Genomic DNA, 23,835 nt, shown 5'->3' with positions numbered 1-23,835 from the left:
TCATGATGTCTTTGGGTTACAGAAGTTCAGGTCTGACCATTATTAACACTTCACAACCTGTCCTTGTCAACATCTTGGCATGGATCATTAGCATTTCCTTCAGCTTACCTAACACCTTCCTTTTAAATTCTCTGCAGTTTCTAAGGATTTACTTTATTCTTAGTAGTTTTATTGTTAGAGTGTGTTAAACAGCTGTAGCAAATCTACCCAAAAAATGTAATCCTCAAAGTCAGTCAAAGTGTATTTTTACTTCTTATTTTTTCCTCCCAGAATTTTACTCTGAAACTCTTGGGCAGACGTTTTAGGTCAGCAGGGCCTCTGGCCCTTGAAGACTCAGGCTGATGACTCTGCCATCTTCAGCCTGTGACTTTAAAGGCTGCTCTTTATTCTGATGGTCAGGAAGGGGAAATGCACCTGGAGGAACACATGTGGGGGGTTTACAGGTTGGATCTGGAAGAGGCTTCCAGGTCTGCCCCTCCTCCCCTTGCAGACTGTTGACTGTGAAGGAGATGGGAGCAGTGGTTAGATCCAGCGTATATCTGAGGGTAAAGCTAACAGTATTTGCTGATGGAGATTGAGACAATGAGGAAAGGCATCAAGAACTTTGCTTGCCTGAGCAGCCAGAAGGATGGAATTGCCCTTTTCTGACACAGAGATTATAGGAGTAGATTTGATGGGTGGGAAATTGGGGGGGAGGGGAGAGTTTGGTTTGGAACATTTGAGATCCTGTTAGACATCAACTGGAAATGTTAAGTAGACAGTTGAATATTTAAGTCTAGACTTCAGGAGAACATTTCAGGCTGAGATTCCAATGTGGGAGTTAAGAGCATAAAGCTGGTGTTTAAAGTCAGGGGCCCGGTTGAGATCACCTAGGAATGGAATATAGAGAGAGCATAGAGAGGGCCTGAGGATGGAGATTGGGACTACTTTTTTCTTTTTTCTGGTAGAGAGAGCCTGAGTAGGAGTGGGAGTAGTGGGGTTGGTAGGGACAGAGGGAGAGAGAGAATCCTAACCAGGCTCCATGAGCAGAGCCCGTGAGATCATGAACTGAGCCATCCAGGTGCTCCGCCCTGAGCTACTTTATTTAATTATTTATTTTAAAATTCAATCCATTAATGTGTAATGTATTAACATATGGTGTAGAGATAGAGTTCAGTGATTCATTTGTATATAACACCCTGTGCTCATTACGTCACGTGCTCCCCTTAATACCCATCACTCTGTGACCCCCATCTCCCTCCTGTCCTGCCCTGGGCTACTTTCAGTGTAGATTTCAGAGCTGTGGAGAAGATAGGCCTGGAAACTAAGAAAGAGTGGATAATGAGGAGGGAGACAAATCAGGCGGAGAAAGGCAAAGAAAGTCCTTTCAATGACCAATGGGCAATCAGCTGGGGTAAATGTGGTCTTAGGTCAAGGAAGATGAGGACCCAGAAGTGATCACTGTTTTGGGCCCAAGAACCACGTGAGGGACTGTGATCAGTAGTTTCTGTGGAGCGACAGAGTCTATGGAGTTACCGCATGTTTTCCACTCCTGTTCTCCTGCAGGCCCCCGTACCCACCTCCATTAATAACAGATGTGTGTAAGTGTGGGGGGGGGGGAGCATGTGTGTGTTTAGTTTCACAATTTCCCCACCACAACTGCCAGAGCTTCTGTCCCATCTTCCAGGCTCTGCCATTCCTCTTCAGGCCCTTTTCTCCATTATACCTGGGAACTTTGTACCACTTTGACTTCCAAGACTGGTGCTAAAACCCAGTGTAAGACAAAAGGAGAACTACTTGGGAAGTCTGAGTTCTACATGTTAGTGCCCCATATTAATAGTTATGAATATAGCCAATATCCATGGTGTGTTGGGGCCAACTGTGTGTCAGTGCTGTGTCAAGCATTTAATGTTCATTAGCTCTAATCTCACAATAACCCCATGAGTTGAATATTATTATCCCAAGTTTGTAGGCAATCAGTTATTAACTGATTGGTAAGAATCCTAGTAGAAGTGGTTGAGCCATCATGAGTTGTATTTCTATCATGTAATGTGATTTTCTTCTAAAATTTCATGGTCCTGCATGTTATTTTTGTTTCTGCAGAAAGGGCCAAATAAAACCCCTGTAGCTGCCATCTTCTTGACCAGCTTAGTGACCATGGCCTTTGTCCTTGTGGGCCAGGTGAATGTACTAGCCCCCATCGTCACCATCAATTTCATGCTGACGTATATTGCAGTGGACTATTCCTACTTCTCCCTGTCCATGGCTGTCGGCAGCCTGCCCCCGGTGCCTGAGTCAGTGCCCAGGGAGGGCACAGGAGCTCTCCCCTGCTCTGAGCACCTGCTCTTGGAGAAGCCTCCCAGCTATGGCTCTGAGGACACCGCCCGAAGCCTCCCTGAGGGCACTCTGCTAGAGTTCACCAAAGACATGGATCAGCTCCTCCAGCTAACCCAGAAGCTTGAGAATAGCCAGCCGAGCCAAGGAGACCGTGACAGGATCCCACAAAGGAGGAAGGGGAAACGCAGGAAGGCCACCAAGCAAACCCTACAAGATAGCTTCCTTTTGGACCTCGAGTCCCCAGCTTCCTTCCCTGCTGAGGGCTCTGATAGATTGCCTGCTGCCTCCTGGGAGGGCCAGGAGACTTCCTGGAACAAGCAGAATGCCAGGAGTGAAGGGGTTCTGCCTGCAGGAGCATGTGCTGAACAACTTGTCCCTGAGCCAAGTGACCAGCCTATCTCAGCTGGAGAAGGTGAGTGCCTTGAAATCCCATCAGGGTCTCCTCCTTCGGGGTGACCTCACCTGCCTGGTCATCACAACTCCTTTCCATGCCCTTAGCCAATTCACTCGATAGCTGAGTGTAAAATCCTTGTTTATTTTGTGTGATATTTATTTTTTAAATAAAGTTTAAAGATATTTATTTTTTAAAGTTATATTAAAACAGCAGCTGAATTTGTAATTCTACTCCATTACAGTTGATTTTAAACAGACATTTCTGTCTACTGTTACATGGTAGAGCTGGGAGCTATGGCTGATAATGGAAGATTTAAATCATTTTAATCAAAAATCATCTGCGACACAGTATCAACACAAGTGAGACCAATGTTTCCCTTCAAGAGAAGGGGAAATGTAACAACCCTGTCTGCCTTAGTGGGTTTTTTTCTGTGGAAGATGACTCTCCCAAACCAGGCAAGAAGGGATGGAGAAAAAATGGCTAAAGAACACAGCTTTGCTTTGCTTTCTCAGATCTACAAACATGGAGGCACACAGAAAGACTCTCAAAGAGAGGCTTACAGGGCATGAGAAATTCTGAGAGAAAGAATTCATAATTTTGAGTCTTCCACATTCTGGGTGCTTTACCTATTTTATTTATTTCATGTACTGTGATATATATGACATTTTTCCATTCTACAAATGAAGACGCTGAGGCCCAGGGAGGTCACAGAGAAGTTTCCAAGCTCTGACTTCGCACAGCGGGACATCATACCCAGGTCCTCCTAAATTTGAAGCTCATTTCTTCTCTCTCTGTTACCCTGCCCCATGAGATCTATATTCACGAGTGTGAGCAGAGAAGGGGAGACAGAGGGACATAGAAAGATGTGTCTAAAAACAAATGCTTTATATTCTCCCATACACTTGCTTTTCCTTCTTTGCCTCCAAATTTGTGGGAGGTTTTTAATGATAGGTGCATTATTTAAAATTTTTAATTTTATTTTTATCAAAGTAAGATAAACTTTTATCAAAGTTTAATAAGCCAAGTGGAATTAAAAGTAACCTAATTGGGGTAGCTGGGTAGCTCAGTCGATTGAGCATCCAACTCTTGATTTTGGCTCAGCTCATGATCTCAGGGTCTTGGGATCAAGCCCCACTTTGGGTTTTGTGCATGCATGGATTCTCTCTCCCTCTGACCCTCTCCCAGCTCATGTGCCTATGTGTGCGCACACACACACAAACACACATATACCCTCTCTCTAAAATAGTCTATTAAAAAAATAAAATAAAACTTGAAGTCTAGCTTTGTGATGCCACTAGCTTCAGTTTTCTTTTTTTTTTTAATTTTTTATTTTTTATAAACATATATTTTTATCCCCAGGGGTACAGGTCTGTGAATCACCAGGTTTACACACTTCACAGCACTCACCAAAGCACATACCCTCCCCAATGTCCATAATCCCACCCCCTTCTCCCCCCCCAAAAAATAAATAAATAAAAAATAAAATAAATAAATAAAAATAAAATAAAATAAAAGTCTTAAAAGTAACATAATCAGAAATAATAGTCCTCACTCTTCTATACCATTCCTTGCACCCTTCTCTGCTCCCTGGTCCCACTCCCAGAAAATCCACCCCCCCCTTTTTAAAGATTTTATTCACTTACTTGTTAGAGAGAGTGAGAGAGAACAAGCAGGGAGAGGAGCAGAGAGAGGGAGAAACAGGCTCCTTTCCGAGCAGGGAGCCCAATGAGGGACTTGATCTTGGGACCCTGGGATCATGACCTAAGCCAAAGGCAGATGCTTAACCAGCTGAGTCACCCCGATGCCCAATCCCCCTTTTAATTGAAAAGTTGCGTCTTCTTTTAACCTTCATGTTACTAAAAAATATATTTGCATTATCATCTTTTGACTTCTCATTACAATAGATGAAGTTTTAACTTATTTATGCCACTCTGACTTCTCATTCAGTGTCCGAGTGTATTTATATCACAGTTTTTTTTATTAACTTCATAGCTAGTATTCATATTATCATGATTAAGTATTGCTTATCTCTGATATGTTATACCATATTACATTCTTTTTTGTTCAACCTTTTCTATTTCCTGAAGTTAATAATTGCCTTGTTTTTTATTGGCTTAGTTTTCTATAAAATCATTTTTCTCTAAATGCTTGGGCATATATATCAAATGCCTCTTAGTATTATTTTCCAAGTGCTCAAATTCTTCAGAAATTTAACATACTCATTTCTTCTTTTCCCTTTGTCCGATGGCACTCATCCTGTTCCAGTCTAGACTATGAGTTCTCTAAGCCTGCTACAAAACTATTATCTTGAAATTTCTCTCTTTATCACACTTCTATGTCAGATCCAGGGAATAAGAGATTTTTTGGATACAATATTATACTAGATTTTTTTTTTTCCCAACTCAGCATTGAATAACCTCCCTATGTTTGAAGAATTTCCAGTGTTATAAGTCTTGAGGAGAGGCAAAACACAGCTCTCACACTCAAAACTGAAGATGTCAGATGCTCAGTTTTCCAGTCTCTCCGACAGCTAAGAGTTCAGCATAAGGCCAAAGCTCTGCTAATCAAACGAGCCCCTTATATCTGGAATTAGAACTGAAAATCTGAGTAAATGGGAACTTCAAGGAACTCTCTAAAAGCCTGATGGTTGCTGCTGGATGGCTGCATTCCTGGATCCAGGGTCCAGGGCTTTCAGAATCAGAATCGGGTTCAAAATCAGCAGACTTCAGTGTCTAGACCTTGGTGCCTGCCACAGTAGTGCCCCCCAACTTCTCTGACTATAATTTTGAGTGTTGTTCTGACTGTATAGCCCTGAACTTACTTTGCTAGCCTTTCCAGCAATTCTCAGAGGGAAAGCTAGGAAATATGTTTTTACCTACTCATTTTGCTCTTTCAAATGAAATTGTGTGGGGTTTTTTTCCCTAAGGAAGATGGGGAGATTGGGTAGCAACAGTCTATACCACAATTACCATGGTTTTAATTTTTAAGAGCTTTTGGTTTAACTTGATTTGTCCTTATGCCTTTTTTTTGGTTTTTAGATTTATTTTTTTATCTATCTATCTATCTATTTATTTATTTATTTATTTGAGAGAGAGAGAGAGAGAAAGAGCATGAGCAGGGGAAGGGGTCGTGAGAGAGAACCTCCAGCAGACTTCCTACTGAATGTGGAGCCCAATGTGGGGCTTGGTCCCAAGACCCTGAGATCATGACCTGAGCTGAAATGAAGAGCCAGATGCTTAACCGACTGAGTCACCAGGCGCCCCACTCACCACCTTTTTAAAAATTTGAACATCATCTCATTCTAATTTTATGAGTACAATGGCTTGTATTATCTCTCTGGTAATAGTCCTTATTCTCCTTCTAGTCTTTTCCTGCTCTTTTTACCGACCTTTGTTCTCTAGATCCTTTATTCTTTGGCTTGGTCTTTCTCTCTCTCTCATGTTGGAGGCTTTACTAAAATGTCTGTTGATCTTTCAATTTCTTTTCCTACTTAGAAGTTAAGTACTAAAAAGCTGTTTAGAAGACCCCCATACTGGGCAGAGCTTGCTGATTGGGGCACCTCACTGTAGAGTGATTAGGGAGTAAGCTGGCTTTTTCATAGGAGGACCCCCAAAGGTGGCTCTCTCTAGAGTTTTTCCTCTGGACTCTTTAGTTGCTACAGAGGAGGGTCCTTTAATCTCTTGCCTCACCCAGATGGCTGCTTGCGCTCAGGGAGCAGGGGGAGGTAGGGGACTTAGGGATACCTTACTGTGTAGGATACAGACTTTCTTTTAATTCCCTAGTTTCTAGCTCCATTCGCCCACTCTTTGCCATGCCTGGTGTCCAAGTCCTGGCGCTCACTGGTTTGATTTCTTCAGAGAAAAGGGTCAGGTAAAGAAGGAGTTGTTACCTAGCTATGTGGGCAGAAGAAAAGCTCTTGTTGTCCAGCTGTTTCAGATATGGGCTCACAGCCAAACCTCTGCACCTTACCACTTCCCAGGGACACAGCTCTGCCTGATCTTGAACTTTGCTGGGGTCTACCAGGGTGCCTTGGGCTGCTCCTTGCCAGTATCCTCTCTGTAGTTCCTAGAGTTCATTCTCTTCTACTCTGCTTACTCTTACCATTTCTCTGTCACCTTTCCATTTTCTAAGTCTTGTTTTTATGTTTTCTCGTTCTCATGTTTGTGGGTTTGTGCCTTTTTAATTCCTTTTCTGTCTTCTTAGTGGGTTTTCAGGAGAGACATGTGGTCAGTTTGCAATGTTTAGTCAATGAAGTGCTCGCTGCCCAGTTGCCCAACCGTAGAAATGTCATAGCTGCTGACCACTCCCTCTCTTCCATCCTCACTGTCTGTACCTTGGTGCAGACCCTTCCCATCCATGACCTAGACTCTTATTAAATCTGCAAACCAGACTCTTGCCTCCCGATTCTCCCACATCCTGTTTCTCTTTTTCATTGTCCACTCAATGGTCTTTCTAAAATAAAACCCTCATCATATCTCTCTTACTTAAAAACCTTCAGTAAAATCTAATCTTTTCCATCTAAAGTCCAAGATCTGTGGTGTGATTTGCAAGGTTCTTTACAATCCTGCCCTATATTACCTTTTTGGCCATTTTTCTCATGACAGCCCATGCTCTGTATTTCCAGTTACACTTAGATTAGTGCCCTAAACACATCTTGTTCTTTATTCCTTCCTGCCTTTGCATATGCTATTCTGTCTTCACAGTTGCCTCAACTCCTGCTTCTACATCTGGAAAGCTCCCACTTATAGTTGAAAATCCATCTGACTTTTTAATACCCATTTATACCCCTCGACAAGGCTTTCCTGATTTCCTCTCCTGTGCAAGCATAACATTTGATCCATGCTAATAGTATAAATAATTAACACATTGTTTTATACATTTAGATCAAATTTGTTTACACATTTGTTGTCAAGCCTACATGGCTGTCTGTCTTAAGGAAAAGAAATACTAGTTTCGGGGCACCTGGGTGGCTCAGCGGGTTAAGCCTCTGCCTTCAGCTCAGGTCATGATCCAGGGTCCTGGGATGGAGCCATGCCTTTCCACCTTTTATTCATCACAGTATTTCTACAAAGTACACAGCATGCAACAAACACTCAGAAAAGGCTAAATTGATGTGCAATTGAGAAGATATTAGCTTAAGAATATGAAACACGGATCAATAAAGTACAATACATTTACACTATTTATTATAAGAACCTAATCTGTGACAAACCAGATGTCATACAATAATAAGAATCAAATCACTATTGAGTAAACATTGTTGAAGTCAAATGGATCAAAAAGATTAACTAGGGCTATATTTTATACCTTAGATAGCCATGAATTCCTTATTTATAACAGCTGTGCAAGAGAGGTATGTCTGACTATTGAAGGCATCATCAAAGACAAAGAGGATCTGATTAAATAGAAATAAAAAACATTTGTACAACACAGTGTCACAGAAGGAAACAATTATTCTGACAAGCACAGCTGATAAAAGCATACCTTCCAGTGCATATTATTTTTAAAAATAGGAAGGTCAAAATCCAGATTCTACTAAAGAGAAGTGTGCAGATGAATATGCAGTTTACACTTGAAAAATCAATGCCCAGACTCATTCATTCTTCATTCAACAAACTTTTATTGTTAAGTGTCAGATATTGTTGGTAGTTTAAAATAGCCAGTATTTTTAGAGCATGTTCCATGTTCTTGGCACTGAAATAAGCACTTAACAGATTATCTCATCTAAACTCAGAATTTAGTCATTGTTACTATCTTTTAACAGAGGTTTGGAGATGTTAAACATTTACTCAGGATATGAGACCCCAGAATTTAAAACCAGGTCAAATTCACTTTAGATTCTGTGCTCTTAACCACTACACAAAGTGTATGCTTCTTGCTGATAGTATCTTCTATAAACTAGAACATCACATTAATTCAAAGAAATCATTGCACATTACTTAAGCTATCAAAAATGTAAATTAAAAATAGTAGATCTGTGGTAATCAGGTATATGTACACCATTGCTGGAAGCATGTCCAGTGGATTCATTCCCTCTGGATCTGCTGATTAAAGTTTTTTTTATCAAATTTGGGGACCATTATTTCTGCAAATCTTTTTTCTGCTCTTCTCTTTCTCTCCCGTCTCTGTGGACTCCAATTGAACATTAACTGGGATACTTTACATTGCCCCCAGATCTCTGAAGCTGTTCTTTTTGCTTCCACCTTTTCCTCTCTGTCCTTCAGTCTGGAGAATTTCTACTGATCTATCTTCAAGATCACCGATATTTTCTTCTGCCATCTCAAATCTGCCATTGAGCCCATATGGTAAAGTTTTGTTGCTGCTGTTGGATGTTCTAACTGTTGAGTTTTCATTTGCTTATTTTTTTTTTTTAGATTTATTTATTTATGAGAGAGAGAGTATGAGTGTGTGCATGAGAGTGAGGGAGGGGCAGAAAGGGAGGAAGAAAGATAAGCATACTCCATGTTAAGCCTGGAACTTGACTCAGGGCTGGATCTCACAACCCTGAGATGGTGACCTGAGCCTGTCATTTTTTTTTTTTTTAACGTTTGTATGTCTCTGTTGGTATCCCCTATTTTAAAAGTCATTGCCATCACTTTTTCCTTAAAATTTTATTTGAGAGAGAGAGAAAGAGAAAGAATGAGAGAGAGAGAGAGAGTGAGTGCACCTGAGTTGGGGGAGGGGCAGAGGGACAGGCAGACTCCCCAGTGAGTGGGGAACCCAACATGGCACTTGATCCCAGGACCCTAAGATTGACCTGAGCTGAAGTCAGACAATTAACCAACTCTGCCACCCAGGAGCCCCTGACAATGTATTTTTATTTATTCTTTGAACATATTTATGATACTAGCTGCTTTGGAGTCGTTGTCTGCTAAACCCAACATGCAGGCCCACTCAGTCAGATTCTTTTGATTGCTTTTTCTCCAGAGAAGGGTCAGTTTTCCATTTCTTGCATGTCTTGTAATTTTTGGTTGAATAACAGACAATTTAAGTAATACAGTGAGGCAACTCCTGATTCTGATATATATGTCCAAGTTTTTGTTTGTTTTAGTAAATTTCCTGGATTTGAACTATGGAATCTCTCTCTTCTGTGGTGTGTGGATTCTGATGTTCTTACTTGGTTTTTTTATTCTTGTTTTTAATTTTCAGCCTGGCTTCCGGGGGTTGCCCTTGAGTTTACATGGCCCACAAGGCTCCACCCTCTGCCAGTGGATCTGTGTAGGTTGGGAGCAGTCAAAGTTGCAGCTAGTTCTCCAGTCTCCCCTGGATTTTACTTTTTGCCAGTCTCTCTGGTGTCCTCAGGAAGGAGCATAGTTTTCCAGTTAGCCAAGGGAAATACAGGGAGATATAGTCTTTCTGTGGCTCTCTCATTTCTAGATCTTTCCATCAAATTTCTGGTTGACCCACTGCTTGCCCTAGGTGGGTCCACAACCTCAGGCTAGCAAAGCGAGGGCTTTCCCCTCTCAATTTTCTACTGTACTCACCACATTTAGCTTATAAAGGCACAGCTCAGGTTTGCTCCCTCTGGAAGCAAAACTGCTGATTTCTGATTAGCTCCACACTGGTAAGCACTGGGATAGGGACAGGAGGCCAAGCCATAGGCTCTCACTGTTCTCACTTTCAGTCCCAGCAGATTTTGAAAAAGAAATATTTCTTAATTATTTGTCTTCATTTGGTAAATTGTGGAGCCCTGAGTGATTGGTTTTTGTTATTTTGTCCGGTTGTATACTTACTTCTTGTGAAGAGAATTCACTGACCTCTTCACATTACCATAGCTAACAGTCCCTCTGGTTCCTCCTCCTCCTCCCCACCTCCTTCTTCTTCTTTTTTAATTTTTGATTTTTATTATTGCTTTTTGGTTGATATAACATCTCTGGTTCTTTCTCTCTGGAGAATGATCTTTTATGACAAGAAATATAAAACTATTTAACTGCCCTGACTGTAAATCTATTTGGAGGAATTGTATATCAAAGAAACAAAACCAAACAACAAACCATCAGATGTGTTCCAGATTGTCATAGCTACATTGTTTGTGTTAATAAAAAATTAGAAATAAATGTGCAACATTTGGAAAGTGGTTAGAATAATTATATTACTAATTAATACCACAACTAAAAAAATACCACATGAACTTGAAACATGATCCTTTGTGGACTATAGAAATGCACATTCTTGTGCATTTCTATAGTCCACACACCTGAAATATGTGTTTATTTATTCTGATAAAGATATGGAGTACATTTGCAGAGATGTTTGCTATTTATTTTAAGTCACTTCTATAAAATTATTTAATTTTTTATTTTAAAAACACATAATTATGTTTATTATATTTGATATTTTTAACATGCCTGATGTGTGGTTTTGTTTACCTGTTTGTTTTGCAAGTAAGGTGTGATAAAGTAAAGTTGCTTTCTTGGTTATTATTCTAGAATTTATAACATGAGAAACTGTCTCCTCCCACACTAGTCTGTAAGACTTACTTCTTTCAGCAAAACCCTTGACAGGAGAAAAAAAATTATCTTAGTCACTATCCAAGGGTTTTGCAACCATAGTTGTTCAGAATTCTGAATAACTGCCTGCCTGCTTCGTTGTGCCTATTCACAGTAGTTGAGCATCGTTGCAGGAGTTCTCTCTCACATTGCTGATGTATAAAACTTCATTGTGCTTGCCTGGAGGGCACACCCCTTCCTTCTGTTTCCCCCCAGGTTCCTCGGAAAACATACACACCCATTCGATTTCCTTAGGCACAGGGTAGTTGAGGTTGTGTGAGATTAAGATTAACTGCGAAAAGGTGAGGTTAACATTTCACACATCTCAGAGAGGCAAAAATCTAAGTCCTTAACCAATGCTGTTCCTTCTTTAAAAACCAAGGGGGCAACTGTATTTCACTAAGCCTATAACTGAAAAAAATGAATCATGCCTTGGGCATGTTAAAATTGTACAATTTAATGAATGGTAATGAACAGTATTCCTACTTTTAAAAAAAAGTAATAAAGCCATTAATTCAAATCAGTCATAAACTTTGGCAGTTTATATTAATCCACAATTGAGGAGATACTTCCTCATCATTTCCTATACATAAACTTCTAAATGCCAAATCTTGGCATTTAATATGTACATTTAAGATGTAAAAGACAGTCATTGCCCTCAAGATATGGAAGTACAAAAGATAAGTATAATAGTTGGAAGCCTGTGATGAAGGCAGATAGATGTTGAAAGGATAGAGACTACTTTGGGGGCTAGGGCGGGTTCTTTATTCATTTGGCCACATATGTAGAGCATTTACTACATTTCAAACACCGTTGCAGGTGTGAGGGAACATTCTGAATAGACATAGAAGGTCTCAGCTGTCCTTGAGCTTGCATTGTAGTAGGGGAAGACACATATTAAACAAACAAATATATATATACACCATAATATCAGTAAGTGATAACTACTATGATGAAAGGTAAAGCAGGGTAACAGAATAGAGAGACGACGGTGGGGAGAAAGGGTACCGTTTCAGACAGGTTTGTCAGAAAAGATATCTCTGAGAAGAGGATTTTTTTTTTAAGATTTTATTTATTTATTTGACAGAGAGAGATCACAAGTAGGCAGAGAGGTAGGCAGAGAGAGAGGAGGAAGCAGGCTCCCCGGTGAGCAGAGAACCCAATGCGGGACTCGATCCCAGGATCCTGAGATTATGACCTGAGCCAAAGGCAGAGGCCTAACCCACTGAGCCACCCAAGTGCCCCAGAGAAGAGGATGTTTTAATGGAGACTCTAATCATAAAGCAGTTAGCCATGCAGAGATGTGGGGGAAGAGTTCCAGGCAGAAGAAATAACATGTATAAAAGTACAGGTGAGCATAGGATTGGCAAGTTCCAAGAACAGCAGAAGTCCAGCAGTAACTTGAGAGGAGTGGGCCAGGGGAGAGAGGTAGGAGGCGAGTACCTGAGGAAAGTGAATGTCAGTGCCCTGTAGGACCATGTAAGCCAGGGTTGTGATATGATCAGGTTCAGCCTTCAGAAAGCTCACTTAAAAGAAAAAAAAAAAAAATCACTGGCTTTGTGAGGAATGTATTGTATGGAGAGAGGTAAGAGAAGGAGCCAAAGCCTGTTGGATATATACTAAGGCAGAGTAAACTATAATAATAATAATAATAAATAAAGTGGCTCAAACACAATGGAACTTTATTTCTCACTTTCACTAATAGTCTAGGAATGCTCTCCTCCCTGCACTGATTCTGGGACTCAGGCTCCTTCCATTCTTTTGGCTTTATTATCCCTTAGTACCTTGTCATATAAAGTCAAGACTCAGTCACAATGTTCAGATTTCAGGCACAGAGAAGAGGTATACCTGTTCTCTCAAAGACCTTGGTGCTGAAGTGGTACTCACCACTTTTGTTTGTATTCCACTGGTGAGAACTTAGTCATGTGATCACACCTCACTGCCAGAGATCCTGAGAAATGTCCTATGACTGTAGTCTCTACTGTAGGAACACACTTTATTAAATCAGATGAAAGATGAAAATGGCTTGGACTAGGATGGAAGCAATGGGAGTGGTAAGGAGTGGTCATATTTTGGATATATTTTGGTGGTAGAATCAACAGTAAGTACAGTTGGAATAGATTTATGTGTGAGGAAAGAGGGTTAAGGATAAATCTTGGAGAGTTGAGTGAATTGTGGTATCATTTATTCAGATGAAGAAAACTTGGGGAGAATAGATTTCTGCTTTAGCCATGTTAAGGTGCTTGTTAGGTAAGGGGAGATATTAAGAAGACAACTAAGTACCCAAAACTTCAGTTCAAGGGAGAGATCGATGATGTTGTAAACTTGGAACATCAGCATTTGGGACTAGGAGTGAATATATTTGGAAATAAGAAGAGTGCCAGGGATAAATAAATGCTGGGATACTCCAATATTTGGGAGTTGGAAGGGGTGGTAAGCCAGCAAAGGAGACTGAGAAGGAGTGGCCAGTGAGACAGGAGGAAAACCAGGGAAGTAATGTATCCTAGAAACCAAAAGAAGAAAGTGTTTCAATAAGAAGAAAGAGATCATATATGTCAGATACTGTCTGAAAGGTCCAGTAGAATGAGGAATGTAAGTGGACCATTGAATTTGAGAAGTTTCAAGTCACTGACAACCTTAGGAAGAGTAGTTTTAGTGGAATGTTATATACAATCTTAAGAGTGAGCTGAGGAAATAATGGGAAGTAGAGACTGTCTAGACAATTCTTGTGAGGAGTTTTGCTATAAAGAAGATAAAGAAATAGAGCAGTAACTAAGGAGTAGATTAGGAAGTATTTGTTCAGGTGGGAGAAATTACAGTATATTTGCCTTTGATGGGGATGATTGAGTAAAGAATGGAGAAATTGATGATGCAAAGGCAAAACCCTTGAACAGGGCACAAGTGGAGGGGTATGCCTTAGGTAAGGGGTGCATTAGTCAGTCCTTAAGGACTCTTCATCCACTGTGAAAAGAAGAAAGACAGAAGAGAGGGTACAGATGCAAGTAGATTGGTAGATTTGGTGTGAGAGATTAAAAAATCTCTGTTTGAGAGGAGAAGCTTTAAATTTGTTACATCAGAGAGTAGGAGAATGAGTTGGTTAGGTATAAGACTGCTGGGGAATGCCGAAGTGTGGAAGCAGGTGAGGTAAGCAAGGGAATACTGTTGGTCTTGGACCATAGAATCTTAGCTAGGTAAGAGGGTAGTGAAAAGAGGAGGTAGGTGATAGAAAGCAAAAACATAGTAGGACAAATTGACTGAAGATCCCTTTGTAGGCTATGAATAGTTGGGGTGAGAGACAGCAGAGAAATAAGGGGGGGAAAAAAGAGGTGATAAGCAGAGGTAGATAGATTGAGATCATGATTTAGAAGTGTAAAGTTACTAGTAAAGCAAACCTGAAGTGTGGTCGAGGGAGTTGATGGCTGATGTGAATGGAAATTATTTTTAAGCTGAGTTAAAAAATTGGAGGAGAAGAATTCATAGGTATTTGTTCATAAAAATAGAAAAGGGTTTGGTAACAAATTGGTAACCAAAGATTTGGCTCATTTATTTTTTAGATTTTTTCCTGAAGTCTCCGCTCCAAGATATCCAGAGACCAACTTCTTTCTATACCCACTTGTGCAACCCCTGGGTCTCCCTGTTAGGGGTGAGTAACTTCATTTTTTTCTCAACTGTCCTTGAGAAGAGAATTCCGATAGAAATGTCAATCGAGGGGGCTGTACAGGGGAGAGGAGAAAGGAGTCTTGACTAGGAGCAATGTGATTTAAGTGTGTTACATTAGAATTTAGATGAGTTTACAAATGGCAAGATTATATTTAATGAACTACTTATTTTAATCAATGGTTTACTTTAAAAATAATTAATCATCTATGATAACCTCTGGGTCTCTAAATTTTTAGGTATACCAAATTAGCATAATTTCACTCTAATTTGTTTCTTCTAGGCAGGAGTAGGACAAGGAGCTAGGGTAGAATATCTATTTATTGATAGTTTTGATTACAGGGTGCTTTCAGGCCTGTGTCTTCTCAAATATTTGCTTAAGTGAGGTTATGAATTATGAATTATAAGAATTATATGTGAACTTCAACTATTCAGAATTTATAGTGATCAGAGGTTGATGAGAGGGACTATTATTGTTTCTTATGGCCCTGGCCTTGTGGCTTGCTCACCATGTGATAAACTGTTAGATGATTTTCCCTTCCTACTTTGTTTCCACAGGCTTTTGTGTCTCTTCTTATCATGTTTGTGATCCAGTGGGTCTACACCCTCATTAACATAGGTGTTGCTGCCGTTGTGTATTTCTACATTGGTCGGGCCAGTCCAGGGCTTCACCTTGGTAAGCAGCAGAGCCTTTTTGCTACCATCTCCCTTCTTCTCTTTCAGCATTCATTGAAAAATGTATTTTGAGCACCTGTTAAATGCTGACACTGACTCAGCTCTCAATCCCATTTTCAAATAGCTTATAGTCTAGGAGGAATAATATAACATGCAGACAGATGGTAACAAATAAAAAATAATAACAACTTGTTGGTTGCCAGAAGACATATGGCAATAAAATTGTTACTAACAATTGTTAGTAACAATTTTATTGTTGGAAGAAAGAAATGGAAATATTCTGTTTCAGCTTTCTGATACTAATGTGAAATACTATAATATCACTTAAAGGTAGACCATAATAACTTAAAAAGATATACTACAAACCCTAATGCAACCATTAAAATACAACAAAGAAGTATAGCTAAAAAGCCAATAAAGAAGATAAAATTGAATTTACAAAGTACTCAAATTGAAATAAAACAGGAAAAAATAAAATGATAATAAAGGACATATGAGACAAACAAAAAACATATAGCAAGGTGGCTTATATAAACCTTGCCATATGAATAAGCACACTAAATATAAATGGTCTAAACATTCCCAGTTAAATGGTTAAACCCTGAGATTGTCAGATTGAATAAAAAAATTGTGATCCAACTATATGCTGTCTACAAGAAATCTTTAAATAGAAAAGTCAAATATATTAAGAGCAAAAGGGAGGGAAAAGATAGTACCAGGATAGTGTGAATCAAAACAAAAGTGAAGTAATTGTATTAACACCAGACAAAATAGATTTCAGAGAACAGAATATTGCCAGAGATAAAGAGGGTCATTTCAGAAAAGTAAAGGGGAAAATTCATCAAGAGGATAAAACAAACCTTAACACTTACGTACTTAGAAACAGAGCTTTAATAACATGATGTAAAACCTGACAGAACTTCAAAAAGAAATAGAAAAGTTCATAATTATAGTCAAGATTCCAATACCTCTCTCTCAATAATTGCTGAAATAAGTAGGCATAACATCAAAAGGCTTTAGAGGACTTGAAGAACATTGATAGCAAACCTGACCAAACTGACATTTATAGAGTATTCCACCCAACAATAACAGAATATGCATTTCTTTCAAGTATACATGAAACAGCAGTATCTGGGTGGCTCAGTGGGTTAAAGCCTCTGCCTTTGGCTCAGGTGATGATCCTGGGTCCTGGGATCAAGCCCCACATCGAGCGCTCTGCACAGTGGGGAGCCTGCTTCCTCCTCTCTCTCTCTGCCTGCATCTCTGCCTACTTGTGGTCACTGTCAAATAAATAAATAAAATCTTAAAAAAAAAAAAAGTATACATGAAACATTTGCCAGGACAGACCATAGTCTAGTATTTAAAAATGTTTAATAGGGGCGCCTGGGTGGCTCAGTGGGTTAAGCCGCTGCCTTCGGCTCAGGTCATGATCTCGGGGTCTTGGGATCGAGTCCCACATTGGGCTCTCTGCTCAGCGGGGAGCCTGCTTCCCTCTCTCTCTCTCTGCCTGCCTCTCCAACTACTTGTGATTTCTCTCTGTCAAATTAATAAATAAAATCTTTTAAAAAATGTTTAATAAAATTTTTTAAGTTTTTTTTAAAATTTATTTGAGAGAGAGTAAGAGTAAGAGAGAACATGAGAGGATGAGAGGAGAGAAGGTCAGAGGGAGAAGCAGACTCCCTACTGAGCTGGGAGCCCAATGCAGGACTGGATCCTGAACTCTGGGATCATGACCTGAGCCTAAGGCTGTCACCCAACCACTCAAGTCAGCCAGGAGTCCCAATTGTTAAAAGTTTTTAAAAAGATTAAATAAATTTAAAAGCATTCAAACAAATTCAAGAACACAATATGTTCTTTGACTAAGGGGAAGGTAAATTAGAAATAAGTAATAGAATGATATCCCAGTTATCAAAATGTTTAGAAACTAAAGAACCTAAAATGACTAAGAACTCTAAATAAACTCAATAAACTAAATAACTGATGGCCCAAAGGAAATATAATAAGTAAAATTACAAAGTATTTTGAACTGAACAAAAATGAAAATGTAACATTTCGAAATTATGGGGATGGAGCTAATTCCATAGTTAGAAGGAAATTTATACACATCGAATGCATATATTAGAAAAGATATATTATATATATTATTATATTATATATTAGAAACCAATATTGCACAGTATGTTAACTACTGAAAATTTAAAAAAAAGAAAAAAGAAATTTCTGAAATCAATGACCCCAATTTCCAACTTAAGAAACTAAGGAAGAGCAGATTAAACCCAAATAAGAATAAAAAAGGAAAAAATAAAGATCAAAATAGAAATCAATAAAAATTTTATATAGAGAGAACGCAATGAGACAAAAATCTGGTTATGCAAGATCAATAAAATTGACAAACCTCCAGCTAGACTGATCAATATAAAAGGAGAAAAGGCACAAAACTACCAATGTCAGGAATGGTAGAGATGATATTACTAGCATCTGCAGGTATTAAAGGTAAAACAAAGAAATATTATAAACAGCTATATGCCAATAAATTTGGCAACTGAGATAAACTGAACAAATTCCTTGAAAGACAGAAATATCAAGGCTCACTCTAGAATATAGGGCTATTTAGGTAGTCTAAATACCTTGTCACTGAAAACCTGCCCACAGGGGCACCTGGGTGACTCCATCAGTTAAGCCTTGAGCCTATGTCAACGAGCCCAGGATCCTGGGATTGAGCCCTAGGTCAGGCTCTCTGATCAGTGGGGAGCTGCTTCTCTCTCTCCCTCTGCCTGCCCTTCTGCCTGCTTGAGCGCGTTCTCTCTCTGTCAAATAAATAAATAAAATCTTTAAAATAAATGATTAAATAAAAATAAATAAAAACCTGCCCACAGAGAAAACTCTAGGCCCAGATGGCTTCACTAATGCAAAGTGCCAGATATTTAAGGAAGGAAAAAAATTAATTCTATAGAAACTCTTTGGAAAGCTCTACATCAATATCCCTCATGAATGTAGATGCAGAAAGTCCTAACAAAATTTTAACAAGTTGAATATAAAGATGTATAAAAAGGATAAAACATCATAACAAAATGATGTGCCCAGGCTTCAAGGTTGGTTTAACATTCTAAATTAATTAGTGTAATATTCACAAACTACAAGAGAAAAAACTACAAACATTTCTGAGAAGAAATTAGAGAGGAAATTAAAGAAATAAATGAACTGTATTTTTGAATTGGAAGATTCAATATTCTTAATGTCAGTTCTCCTCAGATTGTTCTATGGATTTGACACAATCCCAGTCAAAATCTCAGCTGCCTTTTGTGGAGCAAATGGCAAGCAGATTCCAAAATATTTACACGGAAATGCAAAAAGCCCTATAGTAGTCCAAACAGCTTTGTACACGAACAGAGTTGAACTTACATTACCTGATTTTGAGACTGATTATACGCTAAAGCAATTGAGATATCATGGTATTGGCATCAAGATAGACAAATCAGCGGACAAAACAGAAAGTCTAAGAAACGGTACCACGACAGTTCAGTGGAAGAAAAGTCTATTTGCCATATGATGCTAGAAAAATTGGAAATCCATATTGAAAAAAATAAGCTGCAATTGCATATATCGTACACTATAAAAAACTCAAAATAGATGATAGAATTAAACGTAAAACCTAAAATTATAAAATTTCTAAAATAAAATATAAGAAACTGTGGCTGAGGGGCGCCTGGGTGGCTCAGTGGGTTAAGCCGCTGCCTTCGGCTCAGGTCATGATCTCAGAGTCCTGGGATCGAGTCCCACATCGGGCTCTCTGCTGAGAGCCTGCTTCCCTCTCTCTCTCTCTCTGCCTGCCTCTCCATCTACTTGTGATTTCTCTCTGTCAAATAAATAAATAAAATCTTTAAAAAAAAAAAAAAAAAAAAGAAACTGTGGCTGAATGAGACAGATTTCTTAGATACAACACTCAACACAGGAAAAGATTTGATAAATTGGACTTCATCAAAATTAAGAACTCTGATCTTCCAAACATACTAGTAAAGAAATGCAAAGTTTGCGGCTCCTGGGTGGCTTAGTTGGTTAAGCATCTGCTTTCAGCTCAGGTCATAATCCCAGGGTCCTGGGATCAAGTCCCTTTTGGCTTCTTTTCCCACTCCCCCTCCTTGTGCTTTTTCTCGCTCTGTCAAATAAATAAATAAATAAAATCTTAAAAAAAAAAAAAAAAAAAGAAATGCTAAGGCAAGCCAAGACTGTGGGAAAATATTAGCAATTCACATACCCAATAAAGGACTTGTATCTAGAATACATAAAAACTCTCAAAATTCAATAATAAGGAAATGACAACAAAAACAGGCAAAGATTTTAAATGGATCCCATCAAAGAACATTAATGGATGGCAAATAAGCACATGAAAAGATGCACAACATGCATGTTCATTAAGAAATGCAATTAAAATCACAACATACTACTATACACCTATTAATATGACTAAAATTAAAAGTACTGACGATAAAAAAAAAATACTGACCATGCCACCCATCATTGAAGATATGGAGCAACTAGAACTATCGTATACTGCTGGTGGGAATGTAAATGATACGATCACTTCATAAAACAGTGCGGCAGTTTATTAACAAGTTAAACAGGAAAGTGGGGTGATGGGTAAAATAGGTGACGGGGATGAAGGAGTGAACTGGTGATGAGCTCCCAGTGATGTAGGGAATTATTGATCGCTATAATGTACACCGGGAACTAATATAACACTGTATGTTAGCAATATTAGAATTAAAATTTAATAAATAAATTGATAGATAAGTAAATAAGTAAGTAGGTAAGTAAAGTTAAACATACACCTGCTATATGAACTAGCTACAGGGTCCTAGTTATTTACCCAAGCGAAATGAAAGCACATGGCCATAAAAAAAAATGCACATGAATATTCAGATCAGCTTAATTTGTAAGGAGCCCCAAACTGGAAACAATTCAAATGTCCACCAAGAGGTGACTCTATAAATGAATTGTAGCATAGCCATACAATGGAATATTACTCAGCAATACAAAGGATGAACTTTTTTTTAAAGAATGGGCATTGAGGCTCATGGGTGGCTCAGTTGTTAAGCATCTGCCTTTGGCTCAGGTCATGGTCCTAGGGTCCTGGGGTGCAGTCTCATGTCAGGTTCCTTGCTAAGTGGGGAGGCTGCTTCTTTCCCTCTGCCTTCTTCTCCCTCTGCCTGCCATTCACCCTCTTGTGTTCTCTCTCTCTATCTCCCTGAAAAATAAATAAATAAAATCTTAAAAAAAAAAAAAGTATGGACTGTTGATCCATGCAGCGACATGAATGAATCTCAAGATAGAGATGCTGAGTCAAAGAAACCAGACTGAAAGAGTACATAGTATATTTCATATGTATAATTAATATATTTTATATATAATTTATATATAAACCAGACAAAAAGAATGCATAGTATACTTTTCTGCATATATATAATTACTGAAAATGCAAACTAATCTATAATGACAGCAGATCTGTGGTTGCCTTTGGATGGGGTTCGTGGGTGTGGGAAGCAGCTTGAGGAAGCTATTGGAGGTGATGGATATGTTCATTATCTTGTTTGTGGTGATGGCTTCACAGTACATACATGGGTCAACACTTTCCAAATTTTACACTTTAAATACATGTAGTTTGTTCTAAAAATGTACTAATTTGTTTTAATTAGTAAAATTAAACACAGGCACAGAAATGGTAAGATACACACACAGAAAAATGATAGTCACAAAGGAAGAAGTTTATACTGACAGATCCCTAGAAACAGGAGGCAGGGCAACAACTCAGGGCCTAAAGGGGAAGGAGCAGGGTTGGTCAAGATGAAGAGAGGAGAACTTGACCCAGAGCCATTACTGGAGTTTTAATAGGAAGGGATGGGCAAGGCAGGGAGGTAGCTGAACACGTTTAGGATTGGATAGTTTGAATAATTTTGTTGGGCTCTGGGGTATAAGAGTGGTCACCAGCTATCCAGTACCTGGCCCTGGGGTGATCAGGGCAGGGGAGTATTGGCTTGGTGTATGGGGAGTTTAACAAAGAAGGTGATTGGCGGTGAGGGCTCCAGATTTGTTGGTTTGTGTATCCCATAATGCTAACGTCCTGATTATATACTGAATACTATCTTATCAACCAGTTTTAAACCAGCCATTTAGATAGACAGACAGACAGATACAAAATTTGGAGAAGCATTTTCTGAAACTACATTTGATTTGATTTCCTGAAGTTTCATCTTATTTATTATATGAGATTATTTTTTAAAAACCCACATTAAAGGAGGGGTGGATTTAAAAAAAAAAAAAAGGTGCTAAGTTCTATATGAGTCAGTGTGTTCTATGTCAGGATACTTGGCCAGTATCACAGTAATCTCACTTCAAGCTTCGGCTCTGACGTGGCTGTATACTGAGCTAAGTGATTCACTTAACGCCTATAGAAATGTCTCCAGAGCCAGATCCTATGGGTGTTGTACTGTGAGGTTCCAAGATGAAAAACACGTCCTTTCTATGCTTAAAGGGTGAATGGTCTAGTAGGGGATTTTATAGCATGTATTTAACATATTATCAATTTGAATCTAACAGAAAAAAAATTATCAGAAAATTTTAGATTCCTAAGACTGAAGTTGGCAAATCCTCTGCTTTTTCCTCTGTAGCACTGTCTTTAGTTTCTTTCTTGGGATTTTGGATTTTAGAAATTTTTGCAAGAAATTTTTGAACACTATATATGGGAACAAAGTCCTTAGTAGGTTGCTGTCAGAGTCTTACAATAAATGAGGTTTGGTTAAACTGAAAAAGGAAAGAAAGATTTTGTGCTAATTCTGTGTGTGGGTCAGAGAGTTTCACTATTAAAACTGGGCTTTTGGGGGCGCCTGGGTGGCTCAGTGGGTTGAAGCCTCTGCCCTTGGCTCAGGTCATGATCCCATCGTCCTGGAATCGAGCTCTGCATTGGGCTCTCTGCTCATTAGGGAGCCTGCTTCTCCATCTCTCTCTGCCTGCCTCTCTGCCTACTTGTGATTGCTGTCTGTCAAATAAAAAGCAAAACAACAACAATAAAAAACCTGGGCTTCTGGATGTAGAGCCTTTATTAATACTTATGTATATGTTTTCCCTACAGGATCAGCTTCCAGCTTCAGCTTCTTCAGGTGGATTAAGTCCCTTGTGACCATCTCCTGCAGGTCTGTGCTAATAGGAGGTACTTGGGGTGTCCCGTCCCTGGCTAGGTTTAAGTGAAACATGTGTGGGAACCTGACATCTGACAACCTCAATGATGCTCAGACTCTGTTCCTCCTTGCCTTCCGCCACCCAGCCACCCCAGCCTCCCCCCGCCCAACCCTCCCTCCCCCCACCCCCATCTCAGCTCAGCAGAAGCTTCTTATGGCTCAAGTCTTGCCTTCATACCTTCAGGAATCATGAACAGAAGGTTTATCTAGAATCAGATTGCTGTGTGCTGAGTCAGCAAGTTCCCAGTCTAAGACATACCAGTTTCAATACACTATCATATACAAGATTAAGGCCTCAAGGCCACCCCTTCTGCCATCTCAATTCAGGGGCGGTTGATGTGATTGTATTGGCGAACAAGCAGAGATCAAGTACAGAAACATAGCAGAGATTCTAGAGGATTTCTCTGGCCCCTCCATGTTCAAATACATAGGGAAAGGGAGAAGCAGGAGGAGGCCTCATGGAGAAGGTACGATTTCAGGAGTGCCCTCATCTCTTTCCTGTTCCTCCTCCACCCTTCCGGTACAATGCTTCCTCAACTTTGAAGGCCTCAGGACTCTGGAAAATCACTTCCCTCCCCTTTCGATACCAGTGAGGAGCCAGGGCTGCGGGCTGGGAAAATCCAGGCAGGACCCTGGTTTCATTTTGTTGGTTTGTTTCTGAAACTAGAGATGTCTGGGTTGCCCTTACCGATATTGCCACCTTCTGTGCCCTGATGTTGCTAATGGATGAGCGGAGCCTTTCCCATTGATCCCCCATGTAAATTCAGAATCCTTTTTTTTTTTCTTTCCGTTTTTTAAAAATTGTGGTAAAACAGACATGTCATAGACCTTATCATCTTAAACGATTTTTTTTTTAAGTAGGCTTCACGCTGGGCTTGAACTCACAACCCTGAGATCAAGACCTGAGCTGAGATCAAGAGTCAGATGCTTACCTGAGGCACCCAGTGCCCCCCATCTTAACCATTTTTATGTGTATGATTCAGTGGCATTAAGTTCATTCACACCATTGTGCAGCCCTCACCACCATCCATCTCCAGAACTCTCCATCTTGCAAAACAGAAAGTCTATGCTG

General features: G+C 39.5%; 1 protein-coding gene across 5 annotated transcripts in view; it reads left to right on the top strand.

The window, feature by feature from the left end:
• Nucleotides 1-23,835, top strand: part of SLC12A8 (solute carrier family 12 member 8) — a 142,358-nt gene that overhangs the window by 110,576 nt on the left and 7,947 nt on the right. For all 5 annotated transcript variants that reach the window (XR_009350922.1, XM_059162936.1, XM_059162938.1 and 2 more), the window contains 4 exons: nucleotides 2,083-2,728; nucleotides 14,754-14,842; nucleotides 15,415-15,532; nucleotides 22,658-22,718. Coding sequence is in view for 4 of the 5 variants with exons in the window: in XM_059162936.1 (XP_059018919.1) it covers nucleotides 2,083-2,728; nucleotides 14,754-14,842; nucleotides 15,415-15,532; nucleotides 22,658-22,718 (914 nt within the window). In the remaining variant the exon portion in view is untranslated. The remainder of the gene's footprint in view (nucleotides 1-2,082; nucleotides 2,729-14,753; nucleotides 14,843-15,414; nucleotides 15,533-22,657; nucleotides 22,719-23,835) is intronic.

The sequence above is a fragment of the Mustela lutreola genome, chromosome 2 (assembly GCF_030435805.1).
Source record: "Mustela lutreola isolate mMusLut2 chromosome 2, mMusLut2.pri, whole genome shotgun sequence".
Taxonomy (NCBI): domain Eukaryota; kingdom Metazoa; phylum Chordata; class Mammalia; order Carnivora; family Mustelidae; genus Mustela; species Mustela lutreola.
Note: the sequence above shows the minus strand (reverse complement) of the source record. Positions and strands in the feature narration are given on the sequence as shown.